Genomic DNA, 24,073 nt, shown 5'->3' with positions numbered 1-24,073 from the left:
ATGGACAAGGGCAGCAGGCACAAAAATAGTAAGTACATAGTTGAACTCAACATAACCATCAATTTGTGATACAGTTGATATCCATGGATAATTTCATCCACACTAGGATTTAACAGTCTTACGTTCGTGTGGGATATTCACCAAGATAGACCACAGTCTGGGCCTTAAAACACACCTTTACAAATTTAAAGAAAATTATACAAGGCCTGCTCTTAGCTCACAATGGAATTAAACTGGAAACCAATAACAGACAGCTAGAAAATTCTCAAATATCTGGAAATTAATTAAAGAGAACATGGTTAAATAAAATCTCAAAAGAAATTTTAAAATATTTGAAGCATTAAAACATGACTTATCAAAAGTTAGGGATTCAGCAAAAGTAGTGCTTGAAGGAAAACTTACAGCATTGAATATGTAGTGTATATTCAATATAAAAGATCTAAAATCAATTTAAGCTTGAATCTTAAACTAGAAAAATGAGAGCAAAAGAAATCCACAGTAACCAGAAAAAAAGAAATAACTTGAAAATGGAGCAGGAAATGGATGAAATTAAGAACAAGAAATCAGTAGAGAAAATTCAACAAAACCAAAAGCTGGTTCTTCAGAAAGATCAATGAATTAGCCTCTAGCCAGGCTTACTGAGAAAGAAAAGACACAATTTACTGAAGCAGAAATTTAAGAGGGAACATTACTAGAGACCCCATGGGAATTAAATAAAGGAATAGCATGTCCAACTGGGTGTTCACAAATTTGATAACTTAGATGAATGGACCAATTCTTTAAAAGCCATAATCTGCCAAACTCACATTGGAAGAAATAAGCAATCTGAATAACCTGTATCAAAGAAATCAATAATTACCCTTTCTAAGCAGAAAACCCCAGGCCTAGATGGATTCACTGGTGAATTCTCTCAACTGTCCTTGGAAAGAGTTATGCTAGTTCTCTACAAAGTTTTACAGAAGATAGAAACATAGGGAACACTCATTCTATGAGGCCAACACTACTTCCAGTCCTAAGCCAGACAAAGATATTGCAAGAATACTACAGACAAGTAACTCTCATAAACACAGAAAATTGAATAATGTGTAAAAGAATTATACACCATGGTAAAGTAGCTATGAGTGTGTGTGTGTCTGTGTGTCTGTGTCTGTATCTATGTCTATATCAGGGAAACTTTCTTGAAGCTAATGAGCCTTAATAGCAAGAATATAATATATAGAGATGACTTTCCTATACACCAACAATCATTCCTATATATCACATTACCATTTATATTAGTACATTTAATTATTACTTTCTCCCCCACGGTAGAAGTATCACAAAAGGTTGCAGGGTTTTTATGAGAAAAAAAGAGTTCTTGAGTGTAATCAAAAGTAAATCAAATAAATGGAGAAGTATTCTGTGTTCATGGATAGAAAAGCTCAAAAAATGTAAATTTTCCCCATCTTGACCCATAGGATTGAATGAAATCCCAATCAAAATGGAGCAAGTTACTTTACAGAAAGCCGCGTTGTGAAGTTTATATGGAGAGTCATAAGTCTCGGAATAGCCATGTCAGCATTGAAGAAGTTGGATGAGTGACACTGACTGAATTCAAGCAAAGCAGTGATAGTTAAACAGATCAGTGGAGGAGAATAGAGATCCTAGAAACGGTCTTGTATAGTCAGCAGATCTTTGACAAAAGAGCAGAAGCACTATAATCAAACAAAAATAATCTTCTTAATAAATGATGCTGAAACAAATGAACATCTACATGCAATAAAACCTCTAGATATCCTTCACAAAAATGATCTCAAAAAGGATCACAAACCTAAATGTAAAATGCAGAGCTACAACACCTAGAAAATTAGATAGATGAAAACCTACATTTGTTTGGCATGGTAGTAACACTTTCAGTATACCACCATCAAAGACATGATCTGTGAAAGAATTCATTGATGTTGGGTTGCATTTAAATTTTAAAACTTCTCCCTGAAAGACAATTTCAAGAGAATGAGAACACAAACCCTGAAATGTAAGAAAATATTTGCAAAAGATGTATCTGATTAAAAATTATTATCCAAGAATATACAAAGAACTCTTAATCTGAAAATGAACTATTCATTTAAAAGGGCAGAAGACCTGAAAAACCTCACCCACAGAGATATACAGATGGCAAGTAATCACATGACAAGTTCTCATATGAAAAGATATTAACATTATACATCTTTGGTGAAATGCAAATTGTTTCAGTATCTCTCCATGCCTGTTAGAATAGCCAAAACCAAAAGTACAAGCATCAAATGCAGTGATCAACAAGAAATCTCAACCTCTCATTCATTGCTGATAGGGTAGGAGACAACAGTCTGGCAACTCCTTACCATTTGACCCAGTACATAGGCTCCTTAGTATTTACCCCAGTGAATTAAAACTTTGTGTCCCTACAAAAGTTTGCACACTGACACTGATGTTTGTAGCAGCTTTGTTCATAACTGCCAAAATTTGGAAGCAACCAGGATATCCTTGAGTCCATGAGGAGATACACTATGGTATACAGAAAATGGAGTATTATTCAGTGCTAAAAAGAAATGAGCAATTAAATTATGAAAAAATTACATTAGGAAACTTAAATCATATTGCTAAGTAAAAGTTATGTCAATCTCTTGTAAAAAATTACATATTGATTTTAAGCAGATGGCAGATGACATTCTGGAGAAGATAAGACTATGGAGACAGACTATTAGTAGACAGAACACAGAGGATTTTTAGGGTAATGAAGCTATTCTGTATGACACTATAACAGGACACAGCACCACAAGGGAAATCTAAAGTAGATTATGGACCTAGGATGATGAGAATATACCAGGTTTTTTGACTGTGCTGAATGAACCACTCTGGTGTGAAATATATGTATGTATTTGGGCAAGCACTCTACCACTGACCCAAGCCTCTAGCAGACCTTTTCTGCTTCAGTTATTTCTGAGATAGAACCTTATTGTATGTCCAAGCCAACCAGGGACTGCCATCCTATTTGAGCTTTCTCACATCACTGGAGTCACACACACAAACATAGATCCCATTGTACCCAGCCAATCGTTAAGATGGAGTCTCATGCGCTCTTTTTTTCTACACTGGCTATGAACCACATCAGATTTCTGCCTCCCAGGTAGCTAGAATTATAGATGTGAATCACTACACGTGATTGGTATGGATGTTGGTAGTGTAGAACCTCTCTGTACTGTCAGTTCAATTTTGCTGTAAACCTAACTCTGCTCTAAAAATGGAATTTAATAACTTTTAAAGTAGCTCACCGTATGGCCAAATGAAGACGAATCCCTATTCCCTCATATTAAAAAGCCCAAATGGAGTAAAGACTTAAATTAAAAAGCCCAAATGGAGTAAAGACTTAAATATAAAAGGTAAAATTATTAAAACTAATCAAAGAAAATATTGGAGAAATGCCTGTATGATCTCAGGGGTTTATTTCTCCCTTAAGACAAAAGGGAAAGTCATGAGAGAGAAAGTGATTGATTCCCCTAGATGAATGTTTATGCTAAATATTCTAAAGCTAAGTCTCTGGGTGATTAAAGATTTGTAGTAAATGATGGGATATTTGTATCTTAAATTCTAAAAATCAGGAAAAAAGATAGTAAAATCTACTGGCAGAGATTCTGAGTAGAGAATTCAAACAGGGGAAAACCTGCCACATTTATAAAAATATGCTCAAATAAGATAGTATTGAATCTATTAGAAAGGATATGGGGGAGCTAGGATCACTTGCACATTGCTGACAGAATCAGAGTTAGGTGTAGCTACTCTGCAGAACAATTGAGCATTAGTTAGTGAAATCCCTATGATAGTAACACTCACATTGTTCAGATGCATAAAATTGAAATGAGCATTAAAAAATAAAATGAATCTATAAATTTTAGGGTATGTGTGTACTCAGAAAGATGTATGTTAATTTCTTTGGACTGGGTCCTAATAGAATTAGGATAAAGACTATAGAAATAAATACGTGATGAAATTATGTGGTAGACTAAGGAATATTAGTGGCAATTTTTGTTTACTGTCTTGTAAAGGAAGCCAGATGCTGATGGCTCACACCTATAATTCTAGCTACTTGGGAGGTTGAGATCTGAGGCTCAAGATTCAAAGATAGCCTAGGCAGGAAAGTTTCTTATAATCACTTAACTACCAAAAAGCTGGAAGTGGAGCCATGGCTCAAGTGGTAGAGAACTAATCTTGAGCAACAAAGCTCTGGGACAGTGTCCAGGCCCTTTGTACAAGTGCCAGGAACAAGACAAAACTTAAAAAATCAGTAGCTGACACTTGTGGTTTTAGTTACTTAAGGAGGCTGAGATTTGAGGATCTTGGTTCAAAGCCAGCTCAGGCAGACAAATCCAAGAGACTTTTTTCTCCAGTGAAACAGCAAAAGATAAGAACTGGAGGTATGGCTCAAGTGGAATACTATCCTTGAGCGAAAAAACCTCAGGACCGGCACAAAATAAAATAGAATGTGGGCATAATAATTAACTTGAAATTTTGATAACTCAGTCACACAAAGCATTTAGCTTAGAGCCTAGCACATGCTAGACATGTTATCTACTAATGTTATATGTGCTGTTCCTGACACGCTATTATTACTCATCATTTGGAGTTGGCACTTAAAAACCAATTGCATTTTGATGGCTTCCCTAGAAAATCCTTCTGGGCTACAATTCTAGTAGGGAGTAGGGCAAGTTCCAGAGCTGACTCAGTGGCAAGCTGGTAGAAGATTGGCTGAAATGACCCTGGAGAATAGAAAACTTTCCTGTTCTGAGTACCGTCCTAAGAAATGGTGATTTGCAAGAATACAGATTAGTCCTCTCCATTCTATCTTAATGTACAGTAAGGAGAGACCACATAGGTCAAAAGTGCTATGACGCTGGGAGACATTTTATGCTTTGCTATGGTTCCTCTACAAGAGTATTTTCTTTTACATTTTAATTTTAAGTTATAATACTGTAGATGAACAAAGTACAGAAACCAGTGTCTGCTTTGGGAGTATCCCTCCGCCACCCTCTTCCTTCCCTGAAGTGGACACCAGTTCTCTGTGAAATGAGCAAGATCGTCACCTAGTGGTTGGTTCCGGAAAGTGCTTGCACAAGCTCAGATGTGCAGATGTGCAGATCCTGGTCCTTACATTAAATACATGCCACCAGCCTTGGCTGGGACTCTTGTCAAGCACTATTTGGGGACCTTGGGGAATAGATCTGCTAATTCGAAATGACAGGAGGCAAAATAGAATTAACAAAGTGTCAATTTGGGAGCTTGGAGGCCCTTCGAAGGAATGTGGGGTTTTAATGTGTTTCTTTTCCACTATCTTTCCCCTAGATTATCGATGAAGAAGAAACCCAGTTTATGAGTAACTGCCCCGTGGCAGTCACTGAAAGCACCCCTCGGAGAAGGACCCGAATCCAGGTGTTTTGGATAGCACCACCGGCAGGAACAGGCTGCGTGATTCTAAAGTAAGGAAATATGACTGGTGCTCCTTTCCTGCCTATAGCCACTGCACCCTAGCAGGGTTTAAAAGAGACCTGGCCTTATTGGGGCATCAGAGATACTGCATCATCCCTCTGCGATGGCTTCATCCTAAAATGGCACCCTGGGCCATCACTACTGCAGTAGTACAGAAAGAATCATTTGCCGTGATCTTTTGGCTACACCAGGATTCTCCGGGCCACCTTGAGATAATGATACTAGGGCTGGTTAAGGAAAATTGCTAAGCAAATGAAAATAAGCTTTGATTTCTCCATCTGGAAATTTAACACTTTCTGTCAGAATGCCTAACAAGTAGAATAGTTAAACTGTCCTTAGGCTGTTTCAAAACCGAAATGTAATCTCCATGAGCCTCCAGCTCTGCTTTATGGTTCTATATTCGTTCTTGCCCATCAAAATTGCCCCCCCCCACACACACATATACACACACACACACTGACACTTCACAAGCCAGCCTTCTAATCCTAATGTCCCCGAGTTAGTATAGGTGACAAAAAGTATTGGGCAGCTAAAATTATTTTCCTCTCAAAGGTAATATTGCCTTAAATCTGTATCTCTAAACTAACTATAGGTTTCAAAATGATGTTTTGGGAGATGCAAACAGATGGGAAGGAAAACAATTTGTGCGATCAAGTAAGTTTATCAAATGCTGCAAATCTACTTCCTATCGTGTAGATTTATAATATATATTAGCATATTAAGGGTTTTTTTTAGTTGTTGTTGCAGTTTTTTGTGTTCAGGTATCTGAACTTGAACTCAGGGTCTGGGTGCTGTTCCTTAGCTTTGTCTGGCTCATATTGAAGATTTGGCAAAGTCCTGCCAAAAAAGAAATCTGTTTAACTGGGTTCTTCCAAGTAAATGAGCCAAACTTGTCTGTAAAGCTGCTCTTTTCATGGAAATGGGGACTGGATTCATCCCAACCACCTTCCTTTAGGAAAAACAAAACAAGAAAAACCAAACCTCTAAGTTCTTTTTTTTTTTTTTTGATCGGTCGTGGGGCTTGAACTCTGGGCTTGGGCGCTGTTCCTGCACTCTTCAGCTCAAGGCGAGCGCTCTACCGCTTGAGCCACAACGGCACTTCCAGTTTTCTGGTGGTTAATTGGAGATAAGAGTCTCACGGACTTTCCTGCCTGGGCTGGCTTTGAACCGTGGTTTTCAGATCTCAGCCTCCTGAGTAGCTAGGATTACAGGTGTGAGCCACCGGTGCCCGACATAAGTTCTTATTTTTTTAAGTAGTTGTCCAAAGGAGTTGCCATTCAATGAAGTAGTGTATGAATACAATGACTCTTGATCAACATCACTCCTTTCATCATTCTCCCCTGCCTTCCAATCTCATGCCTTCCCTTAATTTTCTTAATTTTGTAGGCTATGCATTATGTTTTATAACTGTACCCCTTCCCTCTCTTCTAAGTTCTCCTTTCTGTATTTGGTTCATTGTCCAAATGTGGACATTTCAATAGACTTAGAACTGTTGATAATCTAGCCCAATCTCTGAGGAGATGCTGATAAGATAACCTACCACATAGACATTCTAGTCTTTGCATTTTCTAGACTTCATCTTATGTCTGGATTACTGGGTGAATTCCCACAGAGGTCTCTGGAAGCACCTGCCTATGGTCTAGATGAAGCCTTCTCTTTGGCCTCACAATCCAGTGCTGCTTTCTACATAGGCATTGTTTGTTTCTTGGTTTAATATAAGCTGAGTATCCTTTCCCAGATTTCTTGAGAAATTTTGGTTCTTGGCATTGATCTCCACTGGCGGTTTTTTAAAATGAAGTTAGAGAACTCTTTTTAAAAATGAAATTTTATCTTTAAATGTGATATTGAGAATGTATCTTGTGTCTAGTTGAAATGTGAGATATAGCCTTGGAGAAATGAGTAAGACCACTGAGAATCGGTTTGCATTTAGCGCGTGCTGGATGTAGCAAGGGTGTCTTCTAACATGCTTTGCATTTGGCAGAGACTCAGTCACAGGAGTGGGAAAGCCTTGGAGGGACAAAAAAGAACGACTTTCAGGGCTTCTCTGATGGAAGCTGTTGACACAGAGAAGCTAAAAGCAGGACATACTCTGTGATTAGTATGGAGGGAATATTTATCTTTTCTCTTGTTAGTTCTGAGTTGAAAGAAAAGGAAGAGTTGGGGTGGTGGGGGAGTGGAGACTTGATAGTCAGTGAACAATTTCTGATTGTTCTGTACTGACTGATGCTGAGACTGGAGGTCAGAGTTTATTGTTCTTGTCAGATATGGCTTGACCATTGACTATGTGTATATTAAGTCTCCTAGCCCAGACTGCCTTTCCAGCTTGGTTTACTAGTACCCAAATCCCTAGCACATGATAGACAGATTACACTGCAGAGCCTGGAGCCCTGAAGAAGATAGTTTCAAAACCTCAGATCTTTACAATGGGTGCTCTATGAGCCCTTATCCATCTGGCCCTCATCTTTGGTTTTCTTTCATTTGTGAAGTTTGCACAAGCCAGAAGTATTTGATCTTTCTAGGGGGAATCCAGAAAGGCATCTCTTGTTTACCCACTAACAATCAACATATGTGAGCATATGTTTATTCATTAACAGTTAACATATGTAGCTTGTTCATTCTCTCCTTCAGCAAATGTAACTGAGCTCCTATTTGTCCAGACATCCAGGCAACCAGAGTATGTTCCAGCCTTGGAGTTCTCACAGGTCATATAGAAAAGAAAAAAAAAACCTTTCTATATGCCAGGAGCTCAGCTGCATGCCCAGCAATCTCTCAGGCTTTGGCTAATCTGACCTTCACAGCAAACTACTCCCAGAAAATACAAGAGGAGACAGCCCCTAGGGCCTTCAACAGCAGACTTGAAGTCACGTGTTCATTTAACTCCAAAGTCTTTGATCTTCTTTCATTTTATTTCCTGGAAGGAATTAAGCTACAGCTTTTCATTAAAGAAATAGTAATTTTGCTGGGAAGGTGGCTAAGTGGTAGAGCGCTTGCCTTGTATGCATGAGGCCCTGGGTTCGATTCCTCAGCACCACATAAGCAGAAAAAAAAAAGCCGGAAGTGGCGCTGTGGCTCAAGTGGTAGAGTGCTAGCCTTGAGCTGAAGAGCTGAGGGACAGCGCCCAGGCCTAGAGTTTAGGCCCATGACCGGACCAAAAAAAAAATAGTATTTTTATAAGAAAGATGTAAATACAGTGACATATAATTTTGAACAATACAAAAAGGAATGAAATACAGAAAATCAGATTACAGGGAAAGGGAGAAATCTCTGGCATCTCCTCCAGTCAATCCTATTTTCCTGCACAAAGGTAGCAATAGATACTGATTTGGTGTGTATGCTTTAAACTTTTATCTATACATTTATATTCATGAAGGTAGACTTGAAAGTATAGTTTCATTTCTGTGTGATTTTAAGTTTTCACGAATTTATTGAGGCATACATAATGTCCAGAACTTGAATAATTTTTTACTAACAAAAAAAAGCAACAACAAAAACTCATATAGTATAAGCAACTACATATAGTCTATAATATGAATGTGTTCATTATTCCATAGTTAGCAGACATTCAGATTTTCCTCCCATGGTGGTCGTGGTGGTTTAGTGTGTGTGTTAAGGGGACGGGGGGGAGGGGAGGGTTGGTACTGGAGAGTTTTGATCACAGTGCCTCAAGGTTGCAAGGATGGGATCTACCACTGAGCTACAGCTCTAACACACATGCCTGATCCACAGTCTGCCTACTTTATGTGTCTCATCATCACTGGGATCACAGATGCATACTACCAAGCCTGACTTTCTTGGCCTAAGCTTCTGCAGGCCTATACTGGCCTATAACCAAACTCCTTCCATCTTAAACTTCCATGTAGCTTAGGATAACAGACACACATCACTGCACCCCACTATGGGTTGAGAAGACAATTCATAAAAGTGTCTGCTCAGGCTCTGCTCAAATTTCCATCTTCCTGATCTTAGCCTCCCAAGTAGCTAGGATTACAGATATGAGCCACTGGCCACTGGCTTGTTTCTAGTTTTTGTTTGTCTGCTTTTTGCTCTTAAAATAATGCTATAACTTCTTAGTACATGCAAGCTTTCATCCACAATAAATGCTAAAAAATTGAACTATACTTTTATCATTTCTATAGATATCACCAAATTTTCTGCCCAAGTTAAACATTCTCCTTAACTGTGAACAAGAGTCTTCAAGATCCTTCCATCTAATAGTATCTTATATTACTATATAAGTAGTATCTTAATTTTCATTTTCTAGTATATTATTCCATTTGTATTATTCCTTCTGTTGAAGTGCATTCATATTCTTTTCCATATTTCTAATAGGACCTTTAAAACTGATTTCATATATTTATATATTTATTTATGTGTATTTTAATATATTTATGTATATTTAAAATATATTTTATTTTATTTTATTTTTTTTTGTCGGTCATGAGGTCTGAACTCTGGGCCTGGGCGCTGTCCCTCAGCTCTTCAGCTCAAGGCTAGTGCTCTATCACTTGAGCCACAGCACCACTTCTGGCTTTTTCTGCTTATGTGGTGCTGAGGAATCAAACCCAGGGCCTCATGCATATGAGTCAAGCACTCTACCACTAAGCCAACTACCCAGCCCCTAAAATAAGTTTTATATATAATTTTTTAAATTTTTTGTTGGTCATTTGGCTTGAACTCAGGGCCTGGGTGCTGTCCCTAAGCTCTTTGCTTAAAACTAGTGCTCTACCACTTTGAACCACAGCACCACTTCTGGTTTTCTGGTAGTTAACTGGATGTAAAAGTCTCATGAGCCTTTCTTGCCTGGGCAGGCTTTGAATTGCAAGCCTCAGATCTCAGCCTCCTGAGTAGCTTGGATTACAGCCATGAGCCATCAACGCCTGGCTATCAATACATTTCTATAAATATAAAGTATATTTTAACCATTTTATTAATAATTGAAATGATCTTTGTATCATCCAAATAATAGCACCTTATCATAATTTTCAATTATATATTTCCACCATTCTTTTAATTGTGCCTCAGTATCTATTTGAACATTTAAAAATTTGATTTAATCAAATATCTTATCCTTTCTGTACAAATTCCGATTTTGTGTCTGGTCAAGTACAACTTTTTAGCTGGTGTGTATAATAGTATATGCTTGGAATCCCAGAGACTTGGGGGTGGGGTGGGGGGCAGGGTAGGATTTGAGACCTTTGGCTTAGGGAAGCAGCTACCTAAGGCAAGCCCCCATGGACCCCTGCCTACTCCCTTTCTCTGCTTCCCTGTGGGCTTTCCTTTGCACTTGGCCATGGTTCTTTCTGAGGACCAGGGAGCCTACTGAGCAATACCCAGAGTGCCCACTCAGGCAAAGACAAGGGCCAAAAGTAAGCAGCTATGTAGAGAAGCAAATTGAGGACAGCAGCATAGACAGGATATCAGAACCCACTTCTTTCCCCAAAATGAAGAGGAAGCCTTCCCACATCCATTAATTAATTAATAGATTAATTAATTTGTCAGTTGTGGGACTTGAACTCTGGGCCTAGGAGCTGTCCCTCAGCTCTAGGCAAACACTTTAGCCCTTGATATATAGTGCCAATTCTGGTTTTCGGGTGGTTTATTGGAGACAGGAGTCTCACAGCCTTTTCTGCATGGGCTGGCTTTGAACTGATATCCTCAGATCTCAGCCTCCTGAGTAGCTAGGATTACAGGCATGATCTACCAGCACCCAGCTCCACACCCATTTATTAAATAGTGTATCCCATTGAATGCTACTTTATCTAAGAAAGAATCTTTGTGCAACTCTTGTAATGTTCACCATTTTATAGCACAGCTTTACATTTTGATAACATGTCGTCTTGAATCTTCTAGTTCAAAATGTTCATTTGCACTCAATTCGTTTGATAATACAGGTAAATTATAGAGTAAAGTTGTGTTCAATCCAATTCTATTGGAATTTTGAATGATATTGCACAGAATTTGTAGTTTGTTGTAAGAAAATTCAGTTTTCCTATCATAGTCTTTCTGATTAAAAAAAACACAGATATCCTTATTTATTTGGGTTTTTTGGTTCATAGGATTTTGCAATCTTTCTTTAATTTTCAGGTTCTTGTGAGGCTTTTTCCATGTGGTAATTTATAGTTTTGTTGTTTTATGAATAGGATCATTTCTTTCTGTCATAACTTTCTAGTTACATATTTAGGGAAACTGTTGACTTCTGTACTTGGAGTTTCAATCCAGACAATGCTGAACTCTCAGTATTTTGAGTAGCTTATTTCAGTCTTTCAGGATTATTAATATAAATGATTGTACCTAAAGAATAATGAATATACATATATTTTGTTTCCTTTTTATGTTCTAGTTTATTTTCCGACATTACATTAGTGGTGCTATAAAATTAGATAATGATATTCATTCTTTGATTTTATTGGGAATATACTATATTATATAGCTTTATATGTAGTTGGTTGAGTTTAAAATAAATAGATTTAATCAAATTGAAGAATGGCTTTTTAGCTAAGAAAACCTTCGTTTTCTTGTGAAAGGTAGTAGTTAAGGAGCAAACCAACCAACCAGTATTCCCATGTGTACCTTCCAGGTGCCCAAAGGCTATATCTGGCATCGAGAAACACTCAGAGTAGAGTGTAAGTAATGTTCTCAACTTTCAAGACATTTTTGGTTTGGTTGTGTTATAAGTAACAATATGTGTCTGAAAATTAGCAAACCCAAGACAGAAATGAACAAGGGACAAATTAAGCATGGTTAGAATTTAGAGAGATGAGTAAGGAATGGAATATTCAGAGCTTCTTGGAAAAGTCAGCGTTTCTATCTTGAAGGCGGCAGTGGTGTTTGGATAAGTGGATGGAAGGAAAGAGGTTCTTCCAGGTAAAGGAAGTAGACAGCATTAAAGCTGAAGTGAGGGCTCGAGGAGAGAGAAAACACGCAGTCCTGGGAGGCAGTGAACTGAACAGGCTCACTGAGATTAGAAAGTCTCTAGGGGCTAACATCTGCGGCTAAATCACGAAGGTCTTCTGGTGTCAACAGGAAGAGATTGAACTTGATTCAAAGGAGCAGCAAGGAACCATTAGTGGCTATTAAATCGTGGAATGATGATCTGGGAAGAAGGTTCATTGACGTTAATAAGGATGCTTAACTACAGCAGCAAAGTTGAGAACAGATGGGAGGGGAGCTCCCCAGTGTATTACAGAGCCCTATCTTGTAAAAAGGAGCTTCTGTGTTGAAGTTTGGGTAGTGTTCCTGGTAGAAGGCAAGGTAATATTACTGGTAGCATTAGCTGCAGTCTGCTGAATGTCTTTAGATGACAGCTCTGAAGTCTACTTGGTTAGGTTTGTTCTTTTGCCCAACCGGGCTGGGAAGGCCCGAGCACATCTATCACCATTACTATTCTCTACTTTGCTTTTGGTAAAACTGACATCCATTTGGAAGCAAAGATTTGCATATTTCTAAATGACAGGCTTTCCAGGCAGCCCACTTTAAAGCTTTTTCCTTGTCATGAATAGCCTGGTGCATAAAAGTTCCCAGGGTAGACTGAGTGCTGCAAACCATTACAGCCACTGTGAGTGGAGTAGACATTTATAGATCCCACTAGGAAGTCCAGTCCTCAGGAGCCTGTCAAGCTTTGTCTCCTGAAGTGATCTTCTCTTTCCATGCATTTTCCATCTTTGGGTAGATTTCCAAGCTACCTGTTGTCTCCACAGAAGGCTATGATGTGTGGGGTAGTCTCATGGGGACATAGTTATTTGGCAAGCCATGTGAGAATTCAAATCCATGAGACAGTGATTGATTATAGCAGTAATAGTAGCCATGAGTTAAATACTGTCCTAAATCAATTACAATTTCTTATTTCATCCTTACAGCGATCTGTAAGGATGCAGCCAAGTAGAAACCAAGGATGAAGCTAAGGGACAGATAGGTTAAGTTGCCCAAGGTCATAGAGGAGGTGGCAGATTCTGGTTTCAAACAGAAACATCTGTGCTCCAGAGCCTGTGATCTTAGTATTATATTGCACCATCTCAGACTTGTGTGGCAGAGTAAGGTTGAACTCTGACACCTTCCTCTACTTCAGCATCATTAGCAGCCAGAGCTTGGCAGTTAGACATGTAACTGTCTCTTCTGTCTGTCAATTATCTTAGATTGGTTGCCTTTTCCACAGATACATCTTGCATTATTGTTGCAGGGACCTCCTAATTGGTCACTCCAGCTCCTTGGCCTCTGATCTTTTCCTGATATAAGACTTGCCCTCCTTACTTGCAGTGGAGTCATAACTTACCTCACAAACTTGCACATGGCTTCCTATCATTTTAGGAAGAACTTTAGAATCCTGATCAGAGCATGTATATCTCTTCAACTTTGAACAGAGTCTCTGACTAGCTTTCTTCTCAGTCTTCAACCTGACTCCTGCTCTTCAGCCTTTCTCATTGACAACATTTATTGAGCCCCTCCTGTATGCAACTCCAAGGACACAGAGTCTGTCTTTGAAGTTGTCACAGTCTGGGGTGACATGAACAACACAAATCACGTGCATAATCTCATCTGCAGTTCTGAAATCCAAAAGCTCTGAAATCCTTAAGATGTTTCATTATTCATTTAGGGCCTCAACCCATCCTAAACTGACTTGACTGTAGTCTTTTAGTGTAAATATTAATGTGGTTGTGAGATCCTGTTCCAGACCATGATGGGAGTGTTGAAAAATACGTAGGATGTGCACTATATTCTTTTTCTGAGATGCAGAAATAGTCCAAATTCCGAATCACATCTGGTGATTGCCCTTGGGCATCGAATGAGAGACTTGGGCCCTGTCTATGCAACCGAGGATTGGGAACAGTAATGGCAACATCACTTGGGCTGCTGCAGGAGCGAGAGGAGGCAGCCCTCTGGCAGGACTGGGTTTCACAAAAGTATTTTTTTAAAGGGTAACTTATTTCTTGCCAATGAAATAACCTGTTCCAAGCTGCAGCCACTGAGATCTGAGAACTCATTTCATGTTCCCCGTGGCCAAAGAATGAAATAAAAATTCCTTAGTATAGTATTCTAGGCTCCTTGTGAGTTTTATTTGCTCCAGCTACATTTTTTTTGTGATGCTTGGAGTCAAACCTAGGACCCCAAATATGCTAGGCATGCTGAACTACACACTCACCTTTACTCCAACCTTTGCAACCTCATGTTGAGGAACTCTTCCTGCCTTCCCAGGACTGTGAGCTTCATGAAGGCAGGGACCATTGCTGCTCTAATGCAGGCACTGGCAAATGACAATCCATGGGGCAAAGCCAACCCACTGGTTTCTTCATAAATAACGTTCTGTTGGAACACAGCCACATTCCTTCATTTACAGATTGTTTAGGGCTACTTTCACAATACAGCAGCAGAATTAAAAAGTTGCAACAGACACCATATGGCCTGCTAAGCCTAAAATATTTCTTATCTGGCCCTTTGTGAAAAAGTTTTATTGCTCCCAGTTCTGATGGATATGCCAGTACTAGGAACTCAGTAATTGTGAATTCTTGGCCCGAGTTCTCAAATAGTCCCGCTTGTAAATAGGAAGTTGACTAGGGAGCCATGTCAGGGAGCAGGTGTAAGGGGTGAGGGTAGCAATTTGGGTAAGTGTTATTGACTTGGCATTTCTATAGGCATCTGCTTCTTGGCCCCATTGGGGCCTCTTGGGAAGCTTTGTGATGTGTGGGTTAGGATGTGCCCAGTGTGGGGAGTTATGTGCCTTGTTGGCCATCCTCTACTGATCAATGGTAGCTCTACAAACCTTAACTTTTCTGAGTTGCTCCCATATGAGTGTTCAATAGTTTCTGAACACTTGATGCAACATCATGGAAGCTCTGGAACAGGAAGCAAGGCGTGGCGTCACCTACTTCCAGTGGAGCACAGCTGGGCAGAGCCACAGTGATAGTCAAGAGTTGGACTGAGATGACGTACCTCCTAAGGTCTGAATGCTTGTGTTTGTGTTGTCCCTTGCTTCTCTCTTTACCTAATCCTTTGAAAACCTAATCCCCCTTGTGGTAGTATGAGGAGAGGGGCCTTTGATGGCTGATTAGATCCTGAGGGTGGAGCCCTCATGAAAGGGATTAGTGCCTGTTCAGGGGAGATGAGAACTTGTTCCTTCTCTCTGTTCTTCCTGGTGGATGGTTGTAAAAATGAAGACATCATTTGGCACAGGTGGCTCAATGCCTGTAATCCTAGATACTTAGGAGGCTGAGATCTCAGGATCAAGGTTCAAAGCCATCCCAGGCAAGAAAAGTCTGTGAAACTCTTATCTCTAATTAACTGCCTGAAAACCAGAAGTGGTGCTGTGGTTTGAAATGGTAGAGCATTGTCCTTGAGTAAAAAAGCTCAGGGACAGTGCCTAGTCCCTGAGTTCACAGGTACAAAGATAGTAGTCTCAGGACAGCCCAGGCAAAAACAAGACTCTGAAAAACAAAAAGCAAAGGTCTAAGGCATGGCTCAAATGGTAGAATAGTTGTTTAGCAAGCTCAAAGTCCTCAGTTCAGTCCTAGTATGTCCAAGAGAAGAAAGAAAGAGAGAAAAAGAAAGGAAGGAAACAGGGAAGGAAAGAAGAAAGAAAAGTGAAAGCAGGTAGACAGAAAGAAAAAAAAAAGGAAGGAAGGAAAACATGTCCCTAGGCAACTGGCAAGAGAAAGACTTGCAGGTGCAAAAAGTGTAAGTAGTGAAAGGAATGTTCTAGCATCAATATTCCTTTGTAGCTTCACAAAAATCCACAAAGCCCATAGCAAACACATATGAGATGACTCAGAGTGAGATTCAGAGGAAAATGGCAGGGTTAGGCATATCTGTCATACTTGAGTAAAGCTTATTCCATGATGTTTCTGAATAAATTACTGAGGAGCACCACAGGGTCCTTTGTCATAATTCAAGGTGGATTCACTTGAGGCAGGCTAGGCCCTCAGCAACACTAACCAAGGAGAGAGCAAAGAGTCAGTAGAAAAGTGTTAGGTGCCTATAATTCCAGCACTTGAGAGACCTAAGCAAAGCGATTGCAAGTTCAAGGCTTGAGCTATACAGCAGCCTGGGCTATATAGCAAATTCAAGACCAGCCTGAATTATCGAACAATACACTGTCTAAACAAAAAAAAAGGAAAGAAAGGATGGAAGGAAGGAAGGAAGAAAGAAAGAAAGAAAGAAAGAAAGAAAAGAAAGGGAGGGAGGAAGGGAAGGGTTGGGAAGGGAAACACAGATCAGATCCAGCCAATAAGACTAGCTCTCAGAGGAACAGTTGGAAAGATCAATGCCATGGCAACAGGTTTGGTTCAGGAAGCCTTGGATCCCCAGGACCCACCATGTAACAGGTGGAATCCAGATGCAAGAAGCTTCTGGAAGGCCAGCTGTGGCATGATTCTAAGGAGGAAATACAAGGTCAGCAGTTTCACTCAGCGCCTGGGATCCCAGGTGCCAGGATCTAGTCCCCAGGGAAGGAAACTGTAAATAGCTAACCAAGAAGTTGGGGCCTCTGGAGGCTCAGTAGCTCCACACAGCAGCAAACTAAGCAGTGGAGAAACTGAAGCTGTGATCTGTAGACAGTGTCAGCATCATGCTGACCTTTAAGGGCTTGACTACAACTTGAGAGGCATACAAGAGCACATGGCCCACCCCAGTTATATACCAGTTTCCAGGTATATGGGATCAGAACTGGATCCACTCTCCTCGTGGATAACAGTGTAAAATGCTCAAGCCCTTTATATGAAATGGTGTGGTCATTGCACTTAAGCTACACACATCCTTCCATATACTTTATAACATCACCAGATTACTTATAGTGCCTGATGCAATGCAAATTCTATGTAAATAGTTGTCACACTGTGTGTAGTGATAGGTAAGACTGTACATGGTTAGTAAAGATGCATTTTTAAAAAAGTAATTTTAGCTAAATCTGTATATGGAACTCCTGGAATGCCAACTATATTCCTTTATATAACTGAATATATTGCATTGCATGATGGTCTACAATTAGTTTATTCTGTAAAACATTTTGACGTGAAAAAGCAGAGGTGTAGTTCAAGTGTTGAGCACCAGCCTTGAGCAGTAAGGCTCTGAGTTCAAGCCCTAGTACAGGCATGCATGTGTACAGACAGACTGACACACACACACACACACACACACACACACATTTGAACATGAGAAGGATAAAATGGCACAGTGAAAAAGTACCAGAATGTGGTCAGACCTACAATCCATTTTCCCAAAGCAGGAAAGATGCACTGAGTATCACACCATCCCTAGGAAGAGCAGTGGTGACTCAGGTAAGAGTCACCTGCAGTGTCACTTGACAATAGACATGTCCTGAGAACTGAGTTGTTTGGGATTTCATCACTGTATGAACATCATACAATAAGCATACATAAATTACAATAAGGATACATAAATTACCACATCTCCAGCTTGGCATTTTGTTGGTTAATTGGAGATAGCTTGGGCAGAAAAGTCGGTGAGGCTCTATCTTCAAGCACTGTTCTCCAGATCTCCAGATTCCTGAGTAGCTAGGATTACAGCTATCTGCACCCAGCTTTGATATCACTATAATTTCATAGCCGCTGACTTAATTGTGGTCTGTTATTAATGGAACCATCACTATGCAGCATATGACCATACTTTGTCCTTCATGGACATAAAGTGAATGTGAAACAGCTTGGCATATTTTATTTCATCACCAAGATATTTTGGTTAGATCTTTTATATCTGTAAGTGACCAGAGTGTCACAGTCATACCTGAGCATCTGTTAACTTCCTTGGAGAAAGCAAGAGCTGAAGCCCACTGGAGATGCAATTTAATTTGGTCCTCAGTGCTGTGGAAGATGACATCTCTCCATCTATAATCACCAGCTCCATCACTATTCGTTCTCAGCTACCTCTCAAAGAATTGCTTGGGAATTATTTGCATCCCTGCAAGCCTGCTTGCTAAACAGAATCCCCGCCCTCAAGTCAGGGAAGAATGAGATTACATAAAAACAATGTCCCCACACCCTCCATGATTCAATATTGTAGGCTGACTTCAGCTCCATTTTTCCTTGGGCATTTTCCTAACAGTTCACGTTTAACAGCCCCTGCAAGCCAGGAAAACAAAGGAGAAAAAGCTCCTTTATGACTCAGTTCTCTGCTGTTCATAAATGGAAATCATTGTTAATTTAGAGTTTGACAGCTGTGGTGCATTTGTGAGTCCAAGGCAGCTGTCATTGGCACTCCGGCTTATTTTTCAAACAGATGTTTAATTTGACTTTAGTGCAATTGCCAGTTTTTTAGGAGGAAGAGAGGGAGATGCAGAAACAGAAATAATCATTATATTCATCATTTGGTTTCCTTTCAAAACATAAATCGGAGTGATTAACAGTGACAGAAGAATTGCTCTAATTGCCCTTGGGGGCTCAGGACTGGTTAGCTATCATCCCCTACGTGGTCTAACGTCCAGATTTCTGGCTGTTTTGTGGTGATTACATTCTGTAAACACTCCCAGCTACTCAGAATAGCCTCCCAGAGTACAGGAAATATTGGGGAGTGGTGAAGGACCAGTGACTGGGGCCACAACTCCAGATGAATGCATAGGACTGAGTGTTGTAGCTCTTGAATCAGGAAACCAGAAAGAAAGAAAGAAAAAAAAACAGACAAACCCCTTAAAACAGCAGCCAGGCTCTCCCAATTTTCTGAATCTGCCATGCTTATGTGGCCAGGCAGCTGGCTGGCTTTGTGCATGCTCATGGTATGCAAATTGGTCTCAGGGTATAAAATTAAACACATCTGTGAGTACATGTAGAAATCTGATGAGTCAGTATGCACTTGATTGGCACGGCTCTTCCAGTGCCTGCTTGGAAGACAACTCCTCTAAAGCAGCTGCGTTGCAAGGGTCTGCTTCCTTTCCCTCTCTTTTTGGTGTTTGGCTTTCAGTGGTCTCTCTTAGCTTTGCTTTGGCTTTTCACCACCTATTATGTATCCCATCTATGGTGCACAGTACTTCTTTGACAATGAGTCTGTAGAAGAGACATTTCACCCAAGAACATGTTGCTTTTTTTTTCTACTTGTTTCTTTGTGCATTGAGATGGAAAGCTCACTTTGCTTTCTTCATCAGTCAACCACTTGATATATACTATTCTAAAAATGATTATAAAGGAATCAGTTGGCAGATGTCCTGGGTCCCAGCTCTGAAATCAAAGTTTTCATAGAGGGACAAGATAGTCTCACATGACTGGGAATCAGTGGGCTCTCTAAACAGAACCAAAGCTACAGGCTTTGAGGGCAAGTCTGGCTCCTAAAATCATGGCCTTTTACCTTTTTATTTTGTGTTTTGTGCCAGTCCTTGGTTTTATGCTCAAGGTTTGCACTATAGAACTTGTTCCATTTCTGACCTTTTGCTAATTTCTCAAATTTGTCTGCCTGGCTAGCTTTGACCCTCAATTCTCAGATTTCAGCATCATTAGTAACAAGGCTTATAGACATAAGCCACTGACACTTGTCCACCCCCACTTTGCCCTGTTTTTAATAAAGGAACGTAATCTTTGCAGATTATTAATTATGAACTAATTCTTCCATAACTCTATAAAGAATAGAATTCAAGATTAATTTCCAAGAATTTGAGGAGGAGAAGGAAATCCATGGAAAAACAGATGGTAAACTACTGGCTGTTGCTTGTCATGAAAGACATGCAGCTACGCGATAGGTGTGGCTGCTTTCAGTGCCACAGGCCCAAGCTCATTTTGACCCTTAGCAATCACAGCTCTCAGCATCTCAGCTCACACTTGGAGAGCAATGGGCTTCTTGCCTTAACCTCAATTGCTCTCTTGAAAAAGGTCCCTGTTCAAGTTGTAATTGCTCCAAATTCTAGGCCTAGCTTTGCTCCAGATCAGTCTAGCATCTTACTCAAAAAAGTTTCCAGGCTTAAAATGGAATTCTGCTCCCTCTCCTTTCTAATGAAATAAGGAAAGTCATTTTATTTTTTAGTATTTTATATGAACATACATTGTGCATATTAATGGGACTCAGTGTGATACATCTATACATATAAATAAGATGTAATGATCCAATCAGCCTTCTTTCCCCAACATATATACCTTCCCAAACATACCCACTTTTTTCCCAGCTTCTCTATATAAGAGAACGTGCTTCCTGTCTTTCTGTGCCTAGCTTATTTTACTTCATAAAACGGCTCCCAAGCTGGACGAAGGTGGCTCACACCTGTAATCCTAACTACTCAGGAGGCTGAGATCTGAGGATCACGGTTCAAAGCCAGCCCGGGCAGGAAAGTCTCTTATCTCCAATAAAAACCACTGGAAAACCAGAAGTGACATTGTAGGTCAAGCGGTAGAGTGCTAGCTTTGAGCTGAAGAGTTGAGGGACAGCGCACAGACCCAGAGTTCAAGCCCCACTACCAACAACAATAACAAAAAAAGTCCCCCAATTCCATCCATTTTGTTGCAAATGGTAAGATTCCATTCTTTATGGCTGAACAAAAAATCATCATGGATATATATACATATTTTTTGGTATCTATTCATTGGTTGATGGTACATAAGCTAATTTCTGTATCATACACATTATGGCCAATGTTACAGTAAACAGGAGCATAAAAGTATTTTTGATATAATTTCATTTGGTCATGGACACAAATTGGGAATAGCTAGATCCTGTGGAAGGTCCATTTTCACATTTTTCAAGAATTTCTATACTGGTCTACATAATGCTATATTAACTTACATTCACACTAACAGTGTATTAAATGGTTTATGGGTATATCTTTGTGTCTGAGCACTTGCCTAACATGTGCAAGGCCCTGAGTTCTATCCATAGCATCACAAAACAAACAAAAAATAGTTCCTTTTTTTAGTTCCTCTCTAGTATGATTATGTTGTTTTGTTTGGTTTGCTTTTTTTGATGACAATCACTTTAACTGGGGTAAGATTGTGTTTTATGTTTCTCTGACAGCTAATATTGAGCAATATTTCATATTTTTGACCATCTTTTTTCTTTGAGAAGTGTCAATTCAAATTTCTTGTCTATTTTTTAATTTGGACTAGTTGTTTTCTGCTATGTTTTTTCAGTTCTTTAGTAGTCTGTATATTAATCCTCTGTCAGATAAATAGTTGGCAGCTGTTTTCTCCCATTCTATAGGTTCTCTTCTCTCTGTGGATATTTCCTTTCCTGTGCAGAAGCTTTTTTAAAAACCTGAGACAATCCATTTGCTCATTGTGCTTTTTTCCTGTATTTCATAGACCTGTCCAGAAAATCATTGTCTTGAAGTATTACCTTTTTTTTCTGGTATTTTCAGAGTTTCTGATCTTACACTTAGGTCTTTGATAATCTTGAGCTGATCTTTGTACAGGGTAAGAAGTGGGTGTCAAGTTTGAGTCTTCTCCCTATCCAGTTTTCCTACCACCATTTATTAAAGAGGATATCCCTTCTCCAAAGTACTTTTTTGACACTTTTATAAAAATTCAGTTGGTAATAGGTGTGTATGTTTTATTTTTTTAATTTCTCTGAATACTACAAAAATAGGATTATGCCAGGCACCAGTGGCTCACACCGGTAATCCTAGCTACTCAGGAGGCTGAGATCTGAGGATCACAGTTCAATGCCAGCCCTGGCAGGAAAGTCCGTGAGACTCTTAACCTCCAGTAAACCACTAGAAAACCGGAAGTGGCTCAGGATGACTTCTGGCCTACAGCACCTAGAACGTGATGTGAGATCCTTTACCAAGGCAGGGAGCTCTGTAGATTTAAGATTATTTCGCTAAGTGGGCTATCATCTTATGACGATTATGGGACCTTATAGTAGCTTATAGTAGCTTGGGTTGCCTGCAAAGGAAAGTCTCCCCTTCCCTTGTGTGTGGAGCCATCTTTGGGAGTATTCTGTTTTTGTTATTATGTTGTTGTTTCAGGTCTCTGACTCTTTACGGTATTCCAGTCTCTAGCTTGCTGATTTCCATTGTTCCCCTGCTGCCACTCAACACAAACTAAGACTCCAAATTTGTTCATTTGGATTCTCTTTATAGAGAAGGAGACAAGTGTTGGGCATATAAATCTATTCTGCCATCTTGGATACCCATACAAGTCATTGGAAATTCCCAGTGCATCCTCAATTAAAGGTAGTTGATAATAGTAGCTAATTTGTGGAATGGCTGTGAGTCTCAGATCAGTTATGTATGCAAAGTACCCCTAACATTGTCTCAGCACACAATAAGTGCTATACAAGGCCATATTATTATTGCTGCTATTATTATAATCCCTTTACACTGACAATAAAACCAAGGTCTTACATAGATGTTTCCTAAGACAAAGAAGTAGCCCACCCCGAGAAGTTATTTGGGCATCAGATAATTAGGACAAAAGCTATTTATTTTAGAAGTCATTTGGGAACTACAAAAACTGTAATATTTCAAACTTACTGGGCCTTTTGCTTGCCTGTTACTTGCCAGTATCCATACAGAACATGAAATGGTATGATAAAAATCAAACAAAATACAAAATAGTTGTCCTCAAAAAAAACAACAAAGAAAATAACCACCCATGTAATAGCAAGTCAGGAGGAAGATGAAGCAGAAAGATCCACAGGCTGTTTTCATGCAGTTGCAGGAGTAATAAAGTATATATAAGCATTAAATAAAATGGGAAAGTATAAATAATCCCATATAAATAGATATGCCAAGGACATGAAAAGTGAATAAATAATTGAAAAGTTTACACTATCTGCAAGTAGCTGCCCTCAAAATACATTGTAAGTCCAAAGTAGTTAGGAACTCCAGAGTAGGAAAGTCTGTACCACCTGATAGGATATCATAAGAACGTTGCATCTTTTCTATGAGTTTCCTGATAACATGTATGAGCTGAATCTAATTATGAGGAAATAGACAAGCTCAGAGATCATGGAATAAACAACATATATCTTCAACGTTTCATAGTCATACAAGTGAAAGAGAGAAGGAGGAGTTGTTTCAGGTTGAAGGAAACTAAACTGACATAAAATGTAATGCAATACTGTGATTCTAAACTAGATTATTTTACTTTGAAGAAACAATTGCTAAAACTTAAATAGAGTTTTAATATTCACTTCTGAAGTCTGATGGCAAATTATGGTTATATAGGAGATCACCTTGTTAATTTTTGTTTTGCTTTTTGCTCCAGGCCTGGGGCTTGGACTCAGCCTGGGCCCTGGGCACGGTCCCTGAGCTTTTTTTTTTTTTTCCTCAAAGCTACCACATGAGCTACAGCTCCACTTCTGGCTTTTTACTGGTTAATTGGCAATAAGAGTCTCATGAGAGCTGCAATTAGCTCAGTGGCAAAGTGCTTGCCCAACAAGTGTAACATCCTGGGTTTGATTCCCACTACTAAAAAAGAAAAAAAGTTTCATGAACATTCCTGTCCAGGCTGGTTTTGAGTCATGATCCTCAGATCTCAGCCTCCTGAGTAGCTAGGATTACAACATGAGCCACTAGCTCCCAGCTAGTGCCCTGATTTTTTAAAAACGCAAGAATATACTTGTCATTGGGTATTGTGTCAGCCATATGCAAATGCTCAAGGGGTAGGAGGAATTGTTTTTGTAAGTTTTATTGAAGACTCAAATAGTTTCCTAT

The 24,073-nt window shown here is 39.5% G+C and overlaps 1 protein-coding gene across 1 annotated transcript in view; it reads left to right on the top strand.

Moving 5' to 3' along the window:
• The window catches only part of Spon1 (spondin 1, extracellular matrix protein), a 261,972-nt gene that overhangs the window by 63,464 nt on the left and 174,435 nt on the right, over positions 1-24,073 (top strand). Inside the window, exon 3 of the mRNA XM_013034153.1 lies at positions 5,356-5,489. Coding sequence (XP_012889607.1) covers positions 5,356-5,489 — 134 coding nt within the window. The remainder of the gene's footprint in view (positions 1-5,355; positions 5,490-24,073) is intronic.

This window comes from Dipodomys ordii, unplaced genomic scaffold, assembly GCF_000151885.1.
Source record: "Dipodomys ordii isolate 6190 unplaced genomic scaffold, Dord_2.0 Scaffold183, whole genome shotgun sequence".
NCBI lineage: Eukaryota > Metazoa > Chordata > Mammalia > Rodentia > Heteromyidae > Dipodomys > Dipodomys ordii.
The sequence above is the reverse complement of the archived record's forward strand: the minus strand, read 5'-3'. Positions and strand labels throughout refer to the sequence as shown.